This window comes from Gopherus flavomarginatus, chromosome 10, assembly GCF_025201925.1.
Source record: "Gopherus flavomarginatus isolate rGopFla2 chromosome 10, rGopFla2.mat.asm, whole genome shotgun sequence".
Lineage (NCBI taxonomy): Eukaryota > Metazoa > Chordata > Testudines > Testudinidae > Gopherus > Gopherus flavomarginatus.
Genome location: NC_066626.1, coordinates 23,359,048 through 23,379,261, shown reverse-complemented (window position 1 = coordinate 23,379,261; position 20,214 = coordinate 23,359,048). Strand labels below are relative to the sequence as shown.

Genomic DNA, 20,214 nt, shown 5'->3' with positions numbered 1-20,214 from the left:
ATGGAGTGAAATCTGACTCCATTCCTGCACTTGTTGGTACATCCCCTTGTTAAAAAGGGCTATGATGTTAGCATCAGTCTTAATGAATTAAACAACAATTTTCTGTCGTTTTTCTTAGGCTGCAGCTCTGGTCCATATCTATACAGATGGGTCTGTGCTGGTGACTCATGGTGGAATTGAACTGGGACAAGGAATTCACACCAAGATGTTGCAGGTTAGACAGGAATTAACCATTTGAATGAAGATGAAAATACGAGAAAGATATGTGATTGTATCAGTAAAGAAGGTGAATGGCACTCAGTGGTTCTGCAGGGAAACCCTACAACAGCCAAGGTCAGGATAGAGGCTCAGGTTGAGGTTTATGTTGCGTTACTGCTTTTGAATTATGGGTAAAGCCAGACTTCAGGAAAGCATAAGTTCAGAGACTAATGCCCAGATCCACAAAGGTATTTTGGCACCAAATGTACAACACAGTAGATGACAAGGACCAAAACAAGGGGGAGACACAAATTATTCATGCAGGAAATTAAAATGATGTGGGGTTAATTCCTTCAATGTAAATAGCTATCTCTATAACCTCAGCACCAAGATTCTGCACTTCTGATATAAATACCTGTAAACCATAAAAGTGTGGAGACACCAAACGTAGGTAGAAAGTAGGTAACTTTGGGACTGAAATTAGGTATGCTGATGAGGTATATCTATGACAATGCAGTGTCACATTGTAAATTGGGCATATAAACTTACCTAATAATTTCAAATGATTTGGTTAGGCAGAAAGAAGGGTGAGAGTTCAAATCCAATAGAGAAAGAGCTAATCATTATATTTAAGATCTGGCCCAAAATATTCCATATGCAACAAAAGTCAAGTTAGAGAGAACAGCTCATCTGGGAAAAGATCTGAGACAAAAAACGCTCCAACCCACCCTATATCCACCACCTTCTCCAAGAAAAAGGTAGGAAAATGTAGGATATAGAAGAATAATATAATTTAACTGTTCCCAGCTGTCTCCACCTCTTACTAAGACAATTATATGTATGTCATCAGAGTAGATCTGTAAAAAAAAACAGCAGTTGAATAAGATTTCCGTGATTGGCATTGTCAAAGTAACACTAGCCATCCCCTATCAAGCCTGATCTTGTGTAGACATAGCAATGCTAGTGCTCTTTTTCTTGAGTCAATGCTATTTATTCTCAGTGGAATTGGATATCGTTTTGTTTACTTTACTTACAGATTGCCAGCCGTGAACTGAAGGTACCACTGTCATATGTACACTTTTGTGAAACAAGCACGATAACTGTGCCTAATGCGATAGTCACAGCAGGATCGATTGGCTCAGACGTCAATGGAAAAGCAGTCCAGGTTACATTTTTTATGAATTATTACTATTTTTATTGCTTCTTTCAAATAATGCATATTGCTCTGAATGTTTGCACATTATTCATCGTTGTAGTTTCTGAGCACCACTAATAAAGCACATCAGTACCCTTGCCTGAGTCTCTCTTGCTTGTTTGTCACATGAGCAGTTTAAGGCAGGGCAAATTACTGATCTAGTGCTAGCTCACAACTTTTTCCTCTCTGCTTTCCTGTATCAGATCTAAAGATGCTTGCACAGGATTTAGTCAGAGGAATCAACTGGTCCTCGTATCACCATGGATACTTAAACATAAGCTGATAACAGAGTCCAGGATATATTTCATGTGCATCTGGTGAAATGATTACTGTCAGAATGAAACACCTTTACTTTTTTATGTACTTTGGGCCTGCTCCTGCTGGCACTATTGTACATTGACCAAAGCTAGTGAAATTATATTGGTGTAAAAATCAGTAGGAGATCAGAGTCAGGCTCTTTGTCTTCTACTTGGTGATGGCTTCAGTTAAACATGGGTGTGCAAATGGGTTAGTTTCACCAGGACAGACACCAGTGCTGCTCATTGATAAGCACTGCTTTTGTGGCTGGCCAGCTAGCAGAACACAGAAGAGGGGTTTAGATGTTCATGAAGGTAATGGAATGATGGGCCTCAGAATGACTCTCTGACACAAATCAAACTCACCTTGGACAGCCTTTGGCTGAAGGCAGCATGGAGCAAGAGTGGGTAAAGGCGGACTGGAGAGATACCTGGCAGGGTATCACTGCCATAGTAAAGGCCATAGTGTTTTGAAATTTCAAAGCAGATGTTGTTGCTGCTGCTGTTGTTGAATTCATCTTCTTTTCTCTCTTCATTGTTTCCCACCTCTCTCCTCTCCAGAATGCTTGTCAGATTCTTCGGAAACGCCTGGAGCCCATCATTAATAAAAACCCTGAAGGGAAATGGGAGGACTGGGTCAGTGCTGCTTTGTACATGACTATAAAATGTGGGCTGATAAATTGTGGGCTATACTACAGCATCTAGCAACATCCCTGAGTAGGGAGCAGCGTGGGGAGCTCAGGAGGGATCGTGCCTCAGGATGGATTGTGCAGCCTGCTCCCATCTGATATGACCGGCAAACTCCTGAAATAGTCCCTGGCTCTTGCATGGGGTGCCCTTGTGCCGTCCTCTCCTATGTATCCAGAGAGGGGCCAGGAATAACCTGGCATTATATAGGACTGGGATAGGAGCTGAGGAGTGTTGTCTATGTATATAGCAGCATAGATGCATCAGCTGTGCAGTATTCATCAGAAATCAGTCCTGGAATGGAAGGCCATGCAGCACTATTTGGATGGGGATGGTGGTAGCTGTGACTGCATTCCTACATATAACCCTGTGAAAATCATGCTGTTCTATTTAGTGATGACATAACATTTATTAATGGATGTACTGACATATAATGACCATTCCCAAAATCTCCAGATCATGTCATCATCATTCTGTCCATTGCAGAATGAAGTCCTCACCAGAGGGCTACAATCCAAAGTACGTCTCCCCTGGAATAGGTTTGGCTACTTAGGCCTGCACTGGATACCACTTCATCTCTCCATCACTGCTGCTCACTGCTATGGATGCATCTACCTTGTTAGTGTCCATTACACCAAGATCAGCTTTCTCCTTCCTCTTCCTGCAGCATTTCCCAGCACATCACTACTGCACCATTGGCATAGACTTCAGGCTGTTCTTCGCCAAAGCTTTCCTTCTAATGCTTTTTCACCTGCCTTTCCATGCAGCTTTAACTACACCTACTTCATCTTCTTGGCAAGTGCCTGAGCATCTGCCCTCTATGACACAAATACCTAATAAAAACTCACTTCTCTTTAAACTAAGATGCAATTGGTTCTGCACGATTGTTCAGGCTTCTAAATTATTAGTAGCGGAAAATATTTCTAGTATGGCAGTGCCTAAAGTCCCCCATCAGCATTAGGGTCCCATTGTGCTGGGTGCTGTACAAATCTAGAAAAGAGACACTCCCTGCCCTGTGGAGCTAACAGGTTAAAGAATGCTCATCATACATACTTTGGGGGAGGGTTGTTCCTTCACCTTCCCTTACTGGTTTGAAATAGAGTGTATCAGATTACTTATTCTGATCTATTCTGATTTTAATTCATTAACTAACCACTCCACTGAAGTTAGTAGGGTTATGGATTTGTATCAATGTGCATAAACATTTTCTGATTAATTAAAGTCCGAGTGAGAGTAGCATGGTCTAGTAGGGTGAGAACTGAGAATGAACAGTTCTAAATTCTCATCACGGCTCTGGTGCTGACTCCCTCTGTCACCACCAGCAAGTCACTAGGTCTGGTCTGTGTTAGAAATGAACTTATTTAAAATGTTACACCAGCACAACCCCCTAATGCAGATGCAGTGAAACTGATTTAAATCGTGCTTACTGCAGTAACTTCCATTCTCTATTGTTTGGATTTCTGCTGTCCCATTCTGTATCCTAGTGCTCCCCACTGTTACTTTTCTTTTTAAAAAATATTTTGTATTTCTTTACTTAAATTTCTATTCACCTTTAACACTAAATGTACCTATTGCAGATTACTGAAGCTTATGATCAAAGTGTGAGTCTTTCAGCTACTGGCTACTTCAGGTAAGGAATGCTGTTAGTCTTTCTGAAATTACTGGCATCAAGGATCATCGATGTGGACCGTGGGGGTTTGTCAAATGAGGATAAAAGTCTCCCCTCTCAGCCTCTCCAATCCTTTCACTCTCCCCATTTCCTTCTCTATTGAAGGCCAAATCCTGCACCTAGCACAAGTTCACATAAACAGGCTGCATGTTGGGCGATGGCAGGGGCCAGGGAAAGATAAGTCTCCTCCCCAGGCCATGCTCACTGGCCACTGCTGCATCTCCCGCTCTGTGCTAGGTGTTTGGAAGATGGGACCGTGTAGTTTTCTGCACAGCCTCCCACCATGATGGGACACAGAAAACCTACTTGAGATGTGCTCCATGATACCTAGGAGTCTGGGCCACCTTCTGGCTCTCCATCTCCTTGTGTGCAGCAGAAACACAGCAGTGCTGCAACACTGAGGCCTTCTTCACCACAGCCTGTGAAAACAGCTGGCTTGGAGCGGGATATTAACCTGGTCTTGTCACATAATTTCCATGATAATCTGCTCTGCAATTGAGAGGGTGGTGGTGGTGGTGGTGGTGATCAAATGCCATTGCTCACTCAGTCTGAAGGATGCTCTTACTCCCACCAGAGGCTATATGGTAAATATGAACTGGGACACTGGGGAAGGCCAGGCTTTCCCATATTTTGTTTTCGGAGCTGCTTGTTCTGAAGTGGAGATTGACTGTCTGACAGGAGATCACAAGGTAAATGGTGCCTTTATGTACACATTGGTTAGATTCCTATATCTCCCTCCAGAGCTACACTGATGTAATTTTTCCTCTTGCTTTTTTTGCTGAGAAGGGAGAAATGGCATTCTTTGCATGTTCTCAGGACAGTGTCAAGATAACTCTAAATGGCACTGTCATTCTCAGTCTCGTTTGTTAACATTCTAGAAAGAAGGTCTGGTGCTAACTAATGAGACTAAGGATGAGAAAGTCCAATAGAACAGAAGATGATAAAGAACAGTTTAATATAATATAATATAATATAATATAATATAATATAATATAATATAATATAATATAATATAATATAATATAATATAATTAATAAATAAATTAATAAACCACCTTATTTTGTGGCTTTTAAGTGAGACCTGATAGACTGAACCTGCCCACAAGGGCCAACTGTGCGACAATATATGCCCAGTTAATTAGTAATGATCCCCTATTGCACATGGTTTTATTGAAGCAATCTAAGGCATTGCCACATAAAGGGGACAATACAGAGGGGCACCAGACAAAGAGCAGTTCCCAAGGGCATTGGTTTTGTGTAATATGGAGACAGCCAGAATGGCTCCAGTGATACTGAGGGAAGCACATTCAGGAGCGGCAACTACCATGCCTCTCACAACTCATTGGAAGTGTCTGGCACCATGGATGGGGCTATTCCTGCCCCACACCTTGTGCTACTCATGTCCAGACACCTTCTCCCACCAGTTAGCAGTGCAGTAGGAGCAGACACTATACCTTCTTCAAGTATAGCATAGTGGCCACTCGTCTGATTTCCTTCTTCAGGCACAATGCCGCTTGCAGCACTTCTAGACTCACAACCTAACACAAGCACTAGCTAACCACAATCCAAACCTTGGGCTTCTACCAAGAGAGCAAGCAACAAGTTCATTCTGGGGCTAATGTTCCGCCTGCTCCTTAACTCAGCCTAGGGTGCTAATGTTGTGTTTCAGTTGCCATATGCTCATGAGTGTTCACCAAAACCACTTCAAACAGATTAATCCCTTGTCAATCCAGGGCCTTTGAAGCTTGCTTCTGTGCTTCAGATTAAATCTGCAATACTTTGCTGTCACCATGGAATATTATTTTATGGCATGGTGTTTGCATTCTTTAAAACCTGCTATTTTTGTTGCTTGTAAAGTATGTACCCATAACAGTTTATATTTGTTTAACAGAACATCAGAACAGACATTGTCATGGATGCTTGTTTCAGCATAAATCCAGCTGTAGATATAGGACAGGTATGTACCAATACTTCCATATGCACGCTTGGCTGTAGATGTTAGTGATAGCTTTTTCTTGCACCAAAATACTTTCCATTAAGGGAGCCATTCCAGCATCCACTGAAGTCAAGAGGAGGTTATCCATTGACTCTTATAGGTGTTGGATTGGGCTTGGAATTAGGCAATATTTGCTTTTTGTTGCACGTGTTAATGATAACAAGTTAAGTGGCCTGCTACTGCAACATGCTGAACATTTTCTGAAGGGTGGTGAGTGACTGCAGGTCCTGTAGACTTCACTGGGAACTGAGCCCTTGCAGAAAGCACTCGGCATATCACAGGATTAGGTCACTAATCCATCTTGTTGTCTCGTCTTCATCTTCACCTCATCCTACACAGAAAGCAAAAATAATTCCTGAAGGCCAAATCCTGGTCCTATTTAAGTCAATTGCAATACAGTTTGACTTCAATGGGACCAAGATTTGGCAACAAGTTTTCTGGTAGTGGTAATACAAATCAGAAAAATGATTTTTCATTTATGAGGGTGAGTGGGTGGTTGTTAGTTTGTTTTTAACATCCTTTCCATTCCAATGTTGGCACACAGCAGGGAAATCAGTCTCTTCCATTCCTCTCTGTCATTTGCTGCTACTTCCATTTGCTCTGTGGTGTTGAGATTGACTTTCTTCTTAAAGTTTCTTTTGGAAACCCTCATCTCCTCACACCAGTTGGTTTCCACTTGACAGTTAGTGTGGGAGTCTGTGTGTTGGCATCTAGTGTATATGGCCCAAATATGTCCAGCGCTTCCTTCTGATTCTGGTGGAAATGAGCTGCTTGTTGGTGATTTCTCAGATCTCTTCATTGGTGATGATGACTTTCCACTCAATGCCAAGAATCTTTCATAGAGAGACAAGGGGGTCAGGTAATAGCTCTTATTAGACCAGCTTCTGTTGGTGAGGGAGACAAGCTTTTGAGCTTAGACAGAGCTCTTCTTCAGATCTGGGAAACTAAGGCCATGTCTATTCTACACAGTTAAGTCAACATAAGGCAGCTTACGTTGACTCAGCTGTGGCAGTGTACACACTGCAGTGCTCCTCCTGCCAATTTAACTCTCCTGCTATGCCTACATCATAAAACCACCTCAATGAGAAGTCTCTCACAATGCCTTACTGGAGACAAGCAACAAACCCCTCCAGGTGCTTTTACCATTCAGTACAACCGCATGTGGAGACCTACATACAGCCAGATTGCATGATTGTTCCCAGAGCTTCTCATGAATCACAGAGAGAGAGGCACCAGCCTAATTCCCCTCCAGCTCCCAGCCTTGTACCACCGGAATATACCATCTTGCACTGCTCAAGAGTCAAGACCTTTTCTTGAGCAATGCAGGTTTACTAATTGGTTCACCACTTCATCAATGGAAAGTGGACATACACCAGCCTTTGTAACCTGAGCAGATTTACCAAACACTTCAGTCAAACTCACTGGTAAGGATAAACATTAGACTAAGTTTATTGATTACAAAAAATGGTTTTTAAGTGATCATAAATGATAAGTCAGTAGTTACCAAAGGAAATGAAAGATAAGTCTTTTAGACACAGTCTAAATTCTCAACCCTATTAGATGGGGCAATATCTTGACTAAGCAGTTTTTCTCACCCCACTGGATACTGCAGGTTGGTTACAGTCTTTCATATGCAGGCTTTCACTGTTAGCCTTGGGATCAATCTCCTCAGCTCCAGCATTCTCGTTGCCTTCAGCATGGGTAGGGGAGGAAGAAGGACAAACCATGCGGCTTCTGTTCTCTATTTTATATCCTCAAGGCTCCTATGTTTCATTAAGGGGAGAGGGATAGTTCAGTGGTTTGAGCATTGGTCTGCTAAACCCAGGGTTGTGAGTTCAGTCCTTGAGGGGGCCACTAAGGGATCTGGGGCAAAATCAGTACTTGGTCCTGCTAGTGAAGGCAGGGGGCTCAGGGCCGGTGCAAGGATGTTTCATGCCCTAGGCAAAACTTCCACCTTGTTCCCTCCCCTGTCCTCCGCCCTGAGGCCCCCTGCCACGGCAGCTCCCCCTCCTCCCCCCTGAGGCATGCCCCCCTCCCCCGTGGCAGCTCCCCACCCTCTGCTCTGCAGCACCCCCCCTGCCCCGCCTCCTCCCCGAGCACACCATCGCTGCTTCACTTCTCCTGCCTCCCAGGCTTGCGGCGCCTAAGCTGATTGGCACCACAAGCCTGGGAGGCGGGAGAAGTGAAGCAGCCATGGCGTGTTCGGGGAGGTGGGCGGGCAGGGGTGGGGAGTTCCCTTACTTGCTGCAGGCTGCCCACCCCGTGCCCCAGCTCCCTCCACCTAAATGCCAGCAGCGACTGGGGCAGCCGAAGATCCAGCCATCACAGTCACTGCTGAAGAAAATGCTGCCCCCCAAATCCTAGCTCCCTAGGCGACTGCCTATGTCACGTAAATGGTTGCACCGGCCCTGAGGGGGCTGGACTTGATGACCTTTTGAGGTCCCTTCCAGTTTTAGGAGATAGGATATCTCCATTAATTTAATTTAAAGCATGAAGGTATTTAAGAAGCCAACTCAAATCGTTCCTCCTTCATAAGCATTCAGGTCTTGAGCAGTGCAGGTAAACAATGCACATTACAACAAAGCTTAAACTTGTTCTTCATAATAATTTTAAAAACAACAGTAGCTGCCTATTTAATTTTAAAAACAGCAAAATATCCACCTCCCTTTCCATTTCTTTTAAGGAGTCATGAAGTTTAAATCTCAGTGTGACAAATATGCTTGCTTTGATCTGCTTAGCTCTTGGAAGTCCAGGGGCTACGGACTGCTGGCCCTGTGCTGTCCAGGGTTCCCAGGGACAGCTCTGTCCACCATTAGGGAACCCCCCCCCAAGAACCCCCTGTAACGTTTCACAAACCCCCAGGGGTTCACAAACCCCAGTTTGGGAACCACTGATCTAGTCTGACCTCCTGCACAATGCAGGCTACAGAATCTCACCCACCCACTCCTGTAACAAACCCCTAACCTATGTCTGAGTTATTGAAGTCCTCAAATTATGGTTTAAAGACCTCAAGGTGCAGAGAATCCTCCAGCAAGTGACCCATGCCCCACGCTCCAGAGGAAAGGAAAAAACCTCCAGGGCCTCTGCCAATCTTCCCTGGAGGAAAATTCCTTCCCGACCCCAAATATGATGGAACAATTTACAAGACCCCTAATTTTTGGCTAGCCACTCAGATTAAAAGAGGTAACGCTGTCAAATAAAAGTGTCTGACAACTTTTCTAGGAAGAAAGGTCAATTGTCCTCCACAATTCCTTTTTCAATGTGTGTTAGATTGAATTAATTATTTATATTACAGTTCTTGGGCAAATTCTTGGTCCTGTCAGTACAGCCATTGAAATCAGTAGGCCAGATTCTGCTCTCGGTTACACCAGTGTAAATCTAAAATAACTCTACGGACATCACTGACTTCATTCTGGATTTACACTGGGGTAAAGGAAAGTAGAATTTGACCCAGTGGGAATATTTGTGTGAGTACAACTTGGTCTCATATAGATTCATAGATTGTAGGGCTGGAAGGGACCTCGAGAGGTCATCGAGTCCAGTCCCCTGCCCTCACGGCAGGACCAAATACTGTCTAGATTATCCCTGATAGACATTTATCTAACCTACTCTTAAATATCTCCAGAGATGGAAATTCCGCAACCTCTCTAGGCAGTTTATTCCAGTGTTTAACCACCCTGACAATTAGGAAGTTTTTCCTAATGTCCAACCTAAACTTTCCTTGCTGCAGTTTAAGCCCATTGCTTCTTGTTCTATCCTTAGAGGCTAAGATGAACAAGTTTTCTCCCTCCTCCTTATGACACTCTTTTAGACAACTGCTATCATGTCCCCTCTCAGTCTTCTCTTTTCCAAACTAAACAAACCCAATTCCTTCAGCCTTCCTTCATAGGTCATGTTCTCTAGACCTTTAATCATTCTTGTTGCTCTTCTCTGGACCCTCTCCAATTTCTCCACATCTTTCTTGAAATGTGGTGCCCAGAACTGGACACAATATTCCAGTTGAGGCCTAACCAGCACAGAGTAGAGTGGAAGAATGACTTCTCGTGTCTTGCTCACAACACACCTGTTAATACATCCCAGAATCACGTTTGCTTTTTTTGCAACAGCATTACACTGTTTACTCATATTTAGCTTGTGGTCCACTATAACCCCTAGATTCCTTTCTGCCGTACTCCCTCCTAGACAGTCTCTTCCCATTCTGTATGTGTGAAACTGATTGTTCCTTCCTAAGTGGAGCACTTTGCATTTGTCTTTATTAAACTTCATCCTGTTTACCTCAGACCATTTCTCCAATTTGTCCAGATCATTTTGAATTATGACTCTATCCTCCAAAGCAGTTGCAGTCCCTCCCAGTTTGGTATCATCTGCAGACTTAATAAGCATACATTCTATGCCAGTATCTAAGTAGTTGATGAAGATACTGAACAGAGCCAGTCCCAAAACAGACCCCTGTGGAACCCCACTTGTTATACCTTTCCAGCAGGATTGGGAACCATTAATAACTAATCTGAGTTTAGCATTTGTCTTTGGCCCAGTTGCCATGGAAGGAAAAGAGCCAGTTAATGTTATAGATCTAAAAGTTTAGTTGTATTCACATTTTTATCTTTTAATGTGAATGAAAATAGAAATTGTGTACATTTTTTCCTCAGATTGAAGGTGCCTTTGTTCAAGGAGTTGGACTTTATACAATGGAAGAAATAAAGTTCTCCCCAGAAGGAGAGCAGTATACTCTGGGTCCAGATACGTATAAAATCCCTGCTGTCTGTGACATACCTGAACAGTTCAGGGTTTACTTGCTGCCAAACTCCCGAAACCCAATTGCAATCTACTCCGCCAAGGTAAACAAGCCAACTGTGCTGTATAAAGTCATAGCAAGTCTTACACGTTACCAAAGTGCATGTGTGGTATTTTAAAAGTGCTTTCCAGCTGTTGCAATATTACAGGTTTCAGAAATGTTCCCTATACTTAAAATGGGGAACATCACAGGCACCAGTAATACCTTTAGAACCAGAAGGACCTTTATAAGTTCACCTGCTGTGAGAAAAAGGGTAATTTTCATGCATTAATTTATTTTGATTTTTTTTGTCTCTCTTCTTATTATGTATTTGTAAAATTATGGTAGTACTTAGAAAACCTCATCTGAGGCTGAAACTCGAGTATGTACAGCATCTGGCACACACACATAATAAGAGACAGAGCCTGCCCTGAAGAGGTTACAATAAACAAAGGGTGGTAGAAAGGAAGAATTATCTCCATTTTACTGATGGGGAAGTGAGGCAAAGAGAGATTAAGAGGCTTGCCCAGTGTCTCACAGGAAAAAACAGAATACAGATCTTCCATTGTCTTATCCACAAGGAACTTCCTTCATATCCTTTCCATCTTGTGCTGTAAGGATAAATTCACCCCTGTGTAGAGCCAACCCAAGGCTTATGCACCAATTACATCCTCAGAATAGAGTTTAAGTAGGCCTTGTGCTGGTAAGAGATGCAGATGTCCAGTGCCCTAGCCTAGTATCTGGAGGAACTGCATCTGAGACATGGGAATTTCCAGGAGAAAGTTCACTTTGGATGCCTACTAGGGATAAATATCTTTAATAGCTTAGAGCAAATAGACATTTTCTAGTGGAGATGATACTAGAGCCAGAAACCATCACAGTTCTTTGGAGAGATTAAACAATGCAAACTTTATCCATTCAGGAACTGGAATAGAGAAAGGAAGGCTACCTATTTCTGTTTCATCATATACAATGAAATCCACTTAGAAGGAATTTGGATAGATTGGAGGTGTATTTATACTGAAAGTTCTGAATTGTTTCATTGCTTTGCAGTGTAACAAATGCAATCCAAGTCAGAGCGAACCTTTGCTCAGAGTGGAGATGTGCTATGAATTTAAAAAAAAAATATGAAGCAAATCCTTGTCCTCAACTCTTCTATGTCTTGGAGTATTCAGAGCCCTGAGGAGATTTATTGTGTCCAGCTGTGTTGATATAAAACTTAGTGTCTGAGCCAGCTCTTCAGCAGGCCTAGCACCATTGACATGAATTGGACAGATCTTCAGCTTGTGTAAATCGATGTAGTTTCAATGGAGCTATCTCAATTTGTACCAGCTAAGGATCTGGGCCCCTGTTGTCAATCAGTTTCTAAAGCAAACCTATGTGTCTGCCTTTGTTCCCTGCCAGGGAATAGGCGAGGCAGGGCTGTTCCTGGGATGTTCTGTGTTCTTTGCTATCTGGGATGCAGTGGCTGCTGTGCGGAAGGAAAGAGGATTAACTGGGACCTTCACCCTGAACAGCCCTCTGACGATTGAGCGGATTCGAATGGCCTGTGCCGATAACTTTACTGAGATGGTAATGGTTTTTTAATTAATTCTTTGGAAACATTACTGGGTTAGTCTCCTCCTCTTCCTTACTTCATGTCTTGATTTTGAATTATTCTGTATTCACACAAATTCGTCATTGAGCTGCATCTTTTTTACGTACTGCATTACACTCACTGGAGCCTGCATTCTATTTAGTTTACTATACTTCATTCTATTTTCTTTTTTTTGCCAGTGCAGGATATGCTGACAGCTAGAGATGAGAAATCATAAACTGAGGGGTTGGCTGAATCAGGCTCTGAACCTACCAATCTGTTCAATTTCTTCACTGATAATGACTTGAATTTATATAGCACCTTCCCTCCAGAAGAACCCAAAAATACTTTACAAATTATGGGCTGACTTTGGGTATGTTTACACTATGGGATTATTCCAATTTTACAGAAACCAGTTTGTATAAAGTCGAGTGCACGCGGCCACACTAAGCACATTAATTCAGCGGTGTGCGTCCATGTACCGAGGCTAGCGTCGATTTCCGGAGCGTTGCACGGTGGGTAGCTATCCCGTAGCTATCCCATAGTTCCCGCAGTCTCCCCCGCCCATTGGAATTCTGGGTTGAGATCCCAATGCACGATGGGGCCAAAACAGTGTCACAGGTGATTCTGGGTAAATGTTGTCACTCAATCCTTCCTCCGTGAAAGCAACGGCAGACAATCATTTCACGTCCTTTTTCCCTGGATTGCCCTGGCAGACGCCATAGCATGGCAACAATGGAGCCTGTTTTGCCTTTTGTCACTGTCACCGTATGTGTACTGGATGCTGCTGATAGACATGGTACTGCAGTGCTACACAGCAGCATTCATTTGCCTTTGCAAGGTAGCAGAGACGGGTTACCATCCCTATTGCACGGTCTGCCATTGTAAATTGGCGATGAGATGATGGTTATCAGTCATTTTGCGCCGTTTGCAATTGGAAATTGGCGATGACTGTCATCAATCCTTTTGTACCGTCTGCTGCTGTCATGGGTGCTTCCAGCTGGCCTCACTGAGGTCGGCCGGCGGCGCATGGACAAAAATGGGAATGACTCCCCGGGTCATTCTCTTCTTTATGTTTTGTCTAAAAATAGAGTCAGTCCTGCCTAGAATATGGGGCAAGTGTACTAGAGAACCAGAAAGCACAGCTGCTCCGAGTCAGAGCCCCAGAGATCCCACAGAAATGATGAGCTGCATGCCATTCTAGGGGGTACCCCTGCAACAACCCCACCTGTTGCTTCCCTCCTCCACAACCTCCTGGGCTACGTGGCAGTGTCCCCCCATTTGTGTGATGAAGTAATAAAGAATGCAGGAATAAGAAACACTGACTTTTTAGTGAGATAAAATGGGGGGGAGGCAGCCTCCAGCTGCTATGATAGTCCAGGCAGGACATTAAAGGGTGCAGGGGAGAGGAGCGCAGCCTCCCGCTGCTATGATAGTCCAGGGAGTACAGAATCTTTTCTTTAGACATGAAAGGGGGGATGGCTCATGGAGCTCAGCCTCCAGCTGCTACGATGAGGATGGTTACCAAGTGTTTTGTACCGTCTGCCGAGAATGACCGGGAATCATTCCCATTTTTACCCAGGCATCCCTGGCCGACCTCACCGAGGCCAGCCAGGAGCACTCATGGGCTGATGATGATGATGGATACCAGTCATTTTGCACTGTCTGCCACTGGGAAGGGGATGCTGGTGTTCAGCGCTGCAGCACCCCGTCTACCAGCAGCATGCAGTAGACATAGGGTGACATTGAAAAAAGGCGAGAAACGATTTTTTTCCCTTTTCTTTCAGGGGGGAAGGGTGTTAATTGACAACATATACCCTGAAACACCTGGGAAAATGTTTTTGACCCTTCAGGCATTGGGAGCTCAGCCAAGAATGAAAATGCTTTTTGGAGACTGCAGGGACTGTGGGATAGCTGGAGTCCTCAGTACCCGCTCCCTCCCTCCATGAGCGTCCATTTGATTCTTTGGTTTTCCATTACGCTTTTCACGCAGCACTGTACTGTGGCCTCTGTCTATCATAGCCTGGAGATTTTTTTCAAATGCTTTGTCATTTCGTCTTCTGTAACGGAGCTCACATAGAACAGATTTGTCTCCCCATACAGTGATCAGATCCAGTATTTCCCGTACAGTCCATGCTGGAGCTCCTTTTGGATTTGGGACTGTATCGCCACTCGTGCTGATCAGAGCTCCACGCTGGGCAAACAGGAAATGAAATTCAAAAGTTAGCGGGGCTTTTCCTGTCTACCTGGCCAGTGCATCTGAGTTCAGATTGCTTTCCAGAGCGGTCACAATGGTGCACTGTGGGATACTGCCCGGAGGCCAATACCATCGAATTCCGGCCACACTAACCCTAATCTGACATGGCAATACCGATTTCAGCGCTACTCCCCTCGTCGGGGAGGAGTACAGAAATCGGTTTAAAGAGCCCTTTATGTCGATATAAAGGGCTTCGTTGTGTAGACGGGTGCAGGGTTAATTTGGTTTAACGCTGCTAAATTTGGTTTAAATGTGTAGTGTAGACCAGGAAGTCCCTTGTGTCATTTCATTTACTTCTGTAGCATTACACAAGTAATGGACTTGTTCCCATACAAGTATCTATATTTACAGTGGCTTCCAAATAATATCTGTATGGACCTTAAGGTGTTGGCTTTAAACTGTAAAGCTCTAGGGCCTGGTTCTCTCAGATCATCTCATTCTCTGGCTGATACTCTGGCCTTTTTTATCACTGGTGATTATCACATCCTGGGTTGTATAAGAGACTAGAAGCAGGGTTTCTTTGGTGAGAGTCCTCAACTGTAAAATTCATTCCCGACTTTGATTCATCAGAGCCTAGATCATGTTATATGTCTCCTTTGTTCTCCCAAGCTTTCTATGTGGGGTGGAAGGGAATTGAAGGATGTATTCTGTCACAGTAGGACAGCATTAATTTCTGTGGCTTTGCTGGAGGATTATGTGGCATGACTCAATATGCCCCCACTCCTTGCCCTCCTATTCCACTCCCAAACCCCAAAAGTGCAAAGTTCCCAGGGTTCACACAGAAAGGCTTCTGTACGGTTGGAGGGAGAGGTGCATGATGCCGCATTGTGCCCCCACCTGACAGATTTGGGCCATTTTTGCAGGTTTTTCTGCTGCATTAATCGCCCTCTGTGCTCTAAACGTAGAGGGATGACCTGGCCCTGATACATCTGGCCTTGCTTGCCGAGAATGTGTGTCCATTTATAGCCTGCAGTAAAAGAAATGGAGTAAAGCATGGACACCAACCACATAAATGGCAAAGGCTTAGCCACCATCCTAGCCAAAACCTGTATCCAAACAGTAAAGCAAAACTTTAAATTAATCAGCCTTTCTTGGGATGGGAAAACTAGCTCCGTTTTGTTGCTTGGGAGCCATCAATCCAGGCTATGATAAATGCCTTTATTTAATGCTTTCCCCTTAAATCAGGGTCTTGTGGAGTATGTGTTTGCAGTCATAACTTGTCAGTGTCAACTGAGGAGTCTCTCTGCCTGCTTAGGTAAACATACCACAGCATGTTCTGAACCAAGCTGGTTTTGGTGGCACTATAACAGTAGAGAAAACTATCCAGACAATTCCCCAGCAGGCTTAAACGGCAGATCAAACCAGACACAGATGGAATCTGCTCACAACCTCTGCCCTATCCAATCTTGGTGTTAGAAAAAGGCGATGATGATGAGTGCACTGGTGAGCCACAGAGCGAGGGCCATTGTGAAACACCGGGAACACATTGCCAGCACAGCTGCTGAGCACAGGGCCATGCAGAAATTCTGCTTGGCTGTTCTGTGGATGATAGCACAACCTGACCCTTTTTGCTTCCAACTTTCAAACCCTTGGAAAAACACACCAGTTTCACTACTGTGCTTCCAGTGGAAAAGAGGGGGATAGGGACTTACACAAGAGCACGTAGCATGATGAAACAAGCAGCCATGCCCTCTTCACTCAGGGTGAACTACAGTAGGCATGGAGAAACAGTCCAAAGTCCTCTGTGCCACTGAAGCTCCCAGCTGGGGGCAGGAGGCTGGCCAAAAATGTCAGTATGAAGAAGCTGCTGTGGGCAGGCAGACACAGTGAATCCAGTGGCCCAGACTGTTTGATCCAGGGGCACAGAGGGGCAGCATCTGAAAATAACAGTCCTGGTGGGGCATCCTTGCAACGCCTTTGGCTGCCTGCAAGTTAGGGGAATTAATTCCATCTCCACCTCTGCTTATTTCCTTGCACAATGTTAAATGTAAGCCATACTTATAGGATGGTGGATTCTATCCTAGAAAGCAGTAACTGAGAAATATTTGGGAGACGTGGTGGATAATCAGATGAACATCAGCTCCCAGTGCAACCCTCTGACCAAAAGGGCTAATGCAATTCTTGAATGGACAAATTGGGGAATGTTAAGTAGGGGCAGAGAGATTATTATACCTCTGTATTTGGCACTGGTGCAACCACTGCTGGAATACTCTGTCCAGTTCTGATGCCCACAATTCAAGACGGATGTTGATAAATTGATAAAAAGAGGGTTCAGAGAAGAGCCACAAGAATGATTAAAGGATAAGAAAACATGACTTAGGGATAGACTCAATGAACTCAATTTACTTAGCTTGACAAAGAGATGGTTAAGGAGTGACTTGATTACAGACTGTCAATACCTACATGGGGAACAAATATTTGATACTGGGCTTTTCAGTCTAGCAGAGAAAAGTATAACACGATGCAATGGCTGGTAGATGAAGCTAGACAAATTCAGACTGGAAATAAGGTATACAGTTTTAACAGTGCGAGCAATTAACCATTGCAACAATTTACCAAGGATCATGGTAGATTCTCCATCACTGCGTATTTTTAAATCAAGATTGAATGTTTTTCCAAAAGATGCTCCATGAATTATTTGGGGGGAGCTCTATGGCTATATAGGAGGTCAGACTAGATGATCACAGTGGTCTCTTCTGGCCTTGGAATCTATGAATTACTTAGGTTATTATTATTACTTATACTACAATGATGCCTAGAGGCTAGAGGCTGTGACAATTCTTGTTAACCCTGTGCTGCCAACGTAGGTGAGACTTGCTTGTGCACAGCTGGGTGTCAGCTCCCTGACAGCACTAGCCTGTTAGTCACCCAAACGCTCTCCTCTGGACTATTACAGCCCTTGCTTTGCTTTGCAGGTTAACAATAGGTGTACCCAAATCCCCAAGCTCCTTTGAAGTGTTTCCTTGTAGTGTCTAGCCTCTTCTCCACTGAAACCCACAGAAATACCTAGGCTGCTGGCCACAGAGGAACAGTGTATGCACCAGCTTGAATGACTCTGCTCAGGATCACAGCATTTAGATGTATTGATAGTGAAAACAAGGATGTTTATTACCAGAGATTCAAGAGCTAGTGAGTAAGGATAATGGAAATGAAAGATTACATATAAAGCACAATCATAACATGCTTTCTAGGGACTAAACTTAACTATTAGGTTAATCTCCTGTCCAATGAAGTTTAGCTCACTCAAAGCCTTGTGCGCTGTCTTCCATCAAGACTAGTTGTGATGCAGTTTTCATGAAAGTAAATCCACTTCCCGTTTACTTCCGAGGTGCAGGATGATGGGGTATCGTCTTTGTTTGAAGGCCAGAAGAAGGCGTTCAAGAAAGATTTATCTGAGAATGTGGTCCCCATGCAGGATGGATTGTAATTGTTTGATGATTCCTTGTATGGATTCCATTATAGGGCAGTAGGTGACAACGAGGGATGGACAGTCTTGGGAGGTTTTTTAGATACAGTTGCTGCACACAGTAATAACTAGGCAGTGTGAGAAAAATCCATTGACTTGGAAAATAAATGTCACCAAGGATAAGGACATTTTTACAGGCAAATTTTTGTTAATTTCTTTTACTTGCAGATATGCTCCCTGCAAAAATGTGAATGCAATTCTATATCTATATACCCTGATCCTATAAACTTCATGGCAGTGGAACCAAAGAACAGGAAGGGTCCTTGGTTCTTTTCTAGGAGGGCTTCTCACCCACCCACCTGCCACGCATCTCCAGTCCTTTCTCAGCCTCTTTACAGAACTCTCAGTTCCCTGGTGTTAATAGGGTATTCAGTAGTGTCCTTCAAGGCTGGCAGTCTACCCAGGACACAGTATTAGCCTGATTAATTTAATTCCCATTTGCTAATGCCCAGGCCTACTTCCTGCAGCCTCAAACTTACTTTCAGAAAAGATCTGCAAAAATTAAAATGGCACCAGCACTGCCATTGCAGTGGGGAGGGATTGAGTCACAAAGGAAAAGACAGGGTCATTGAAGGTTGACAGACCAGCCTTCTCCCGTGCTGTTTGTGCAGGAATTTCAGGCATGTCTACCATTTAAGAACAATCCCTTTAGCACATACAATTCAACTTGTTTTGGCCAGTGACACCAAGTCTGTGGGCCATATTTTCTCCTCTGAGATTTCCTTCTGATGGGGATAAAGCAGTGGAAATCCCACTCCTTTTGAAATCAGAGGCAAGGGACTTAAGGCAACACAAGATAATGAATCTCCTACCATACCCATCTAAACCCCTGCATGAAAATTCAGCTTAGTTTATCTTATGTGGCTTCAGGGGGAAGCATAAGGGTGGGGGCAGGAAATGGTGTTGATGGGAGAAAGCTGATTTTTGTGGCCCCGTCATGCTAGGACCCTGCAGGGCTTTCCCCCAGTAAGTTATTGCTGGTGAACATTAACTCTCACTCCACACCTTCAGACTTTCCACAGGGGAGGTTGGGGCTAAGCATAAAAAAGGAAACCAAGACAGAACAGTTCCCAGGGCAGCCATCAGACTAAACCATGGAAGGTCAGACTCTGCACTGATGCCCACCTCATCACTCTAAGAATTCCCTTAGATCTGTGCGATTCCCCTGCATGACCTCTGTGGTTTAATATAGCCACAGTTCCACAGACAACCAGTCTCTACTCCCCTCCCCGCCCCCAGTCACATGATGTAGTGAAAACTCTGCTGCCAATTTTTCTGTCTGGCTTCGGCCCTTTGGCCTATAGGCTCATCCATGAGCAGGCCTGAGCTGTCTGTGTTATTGGAGATTGATTTTCATTAACTATGGTTATAAATCTTCAACAAGCTACTTAAGGTCATGGTTGATTTTACAATCTATTATAATCAAGGTGTGAAAGTATGGATTAGTCTGGACAGTGACATTTACATGGATAAAAAGAAAACATTTTGGGACCACAGAGTTTGAATTACAGCGACTTCTCTCTTGTTTAATAATGTCAAACTTAACAAAACTATGATTTTTTCTTTTTTTTTTCATTTTAGATTCCCAAAGATAAGCCTGGAACCTATAAACCTTGGGCCATTGACATAGCCTAATACTGTATCTTCCAAAGTATGAAATAATTATGTGACAGTTTCCATCACTGTTGGTTTAAAGCATTCCAAATGTAGTAATAAAATATTTGATTTAAAACCCACTCTCTCACACATTTGTGGACCAAGATATTATTAACTGCAGCTCCACTGTACTGATAGAAAGAAGATCTTAATTTCGGAGAAACTGTGGACCAAATTCTGCTCTTTGTTACATCACTGTAAATCGGAGTAACCCCATGGCCTTCAAGGTAATAACACATTGGAGTAAGAGAAAGCAGAATTTACCCCCAAATTGCAAGCTATGCTTCTTTGTCACTTGCTGCATCCACTTTATGACACACTTACACCCATTGTTGTAATTATTAATTGAGTCGATTGCTGTAGCACCTAGGAATCCCAATCCCATTACAGGTCTCGGACATGATTCAACAGGTGAATGATACAGACACACAGATGGGGAGAAGT

General features: G+C 43.7%; 1 protein-coding gene across 1 annotated transcript in view; it reads left to right on the top strand.

Annotated features, from left to right (window-relative positions):
* Positions 1-19,850, top strand: part of AOX1 (aldehyde oxidase 1) — a 198,677-nt gene extending 178,827 nt beyond the window's left edge. Inside the window, exons 58-66 of the mRNA XM_050916607.1 lie at positions 119-214; positions 1,235-1,363; positions 2,251-2,325; positions 3,954-4,006; positions 4,620-4,734; positions 5,937-6,002; positions 10,691-10,879; positions 12,220-12,387; positions 19,696-19,850. Of these exons, the coding sequence (XP_050772564.1) occupies positions 119-214; positions 1,235-1,363; positions 2,251-2,325; positions 3,954-4,006; positions 4,620-4,734; positions 5,937-6,002; positions 10,691-10,879; positions 12,220-12,387; positions 19,696-19,749 (945 nt within the window). The 3' untranslated portion in view covers positions 19,750-19,850. The remainder of the gene's footprint in view (positions 1-118; positions 215-1,234; positions 1,364-2,250; positions 2,326-3,953; positions 4,007-4,619; positions 4,735-5,936; positions 6,003-10,690; positions 10,880-12,219; positions 12,388-19,695) is intronic.
* The last annotated feature ends 364 nt before the right edge of the window (positions 19,851-20,214 follow it).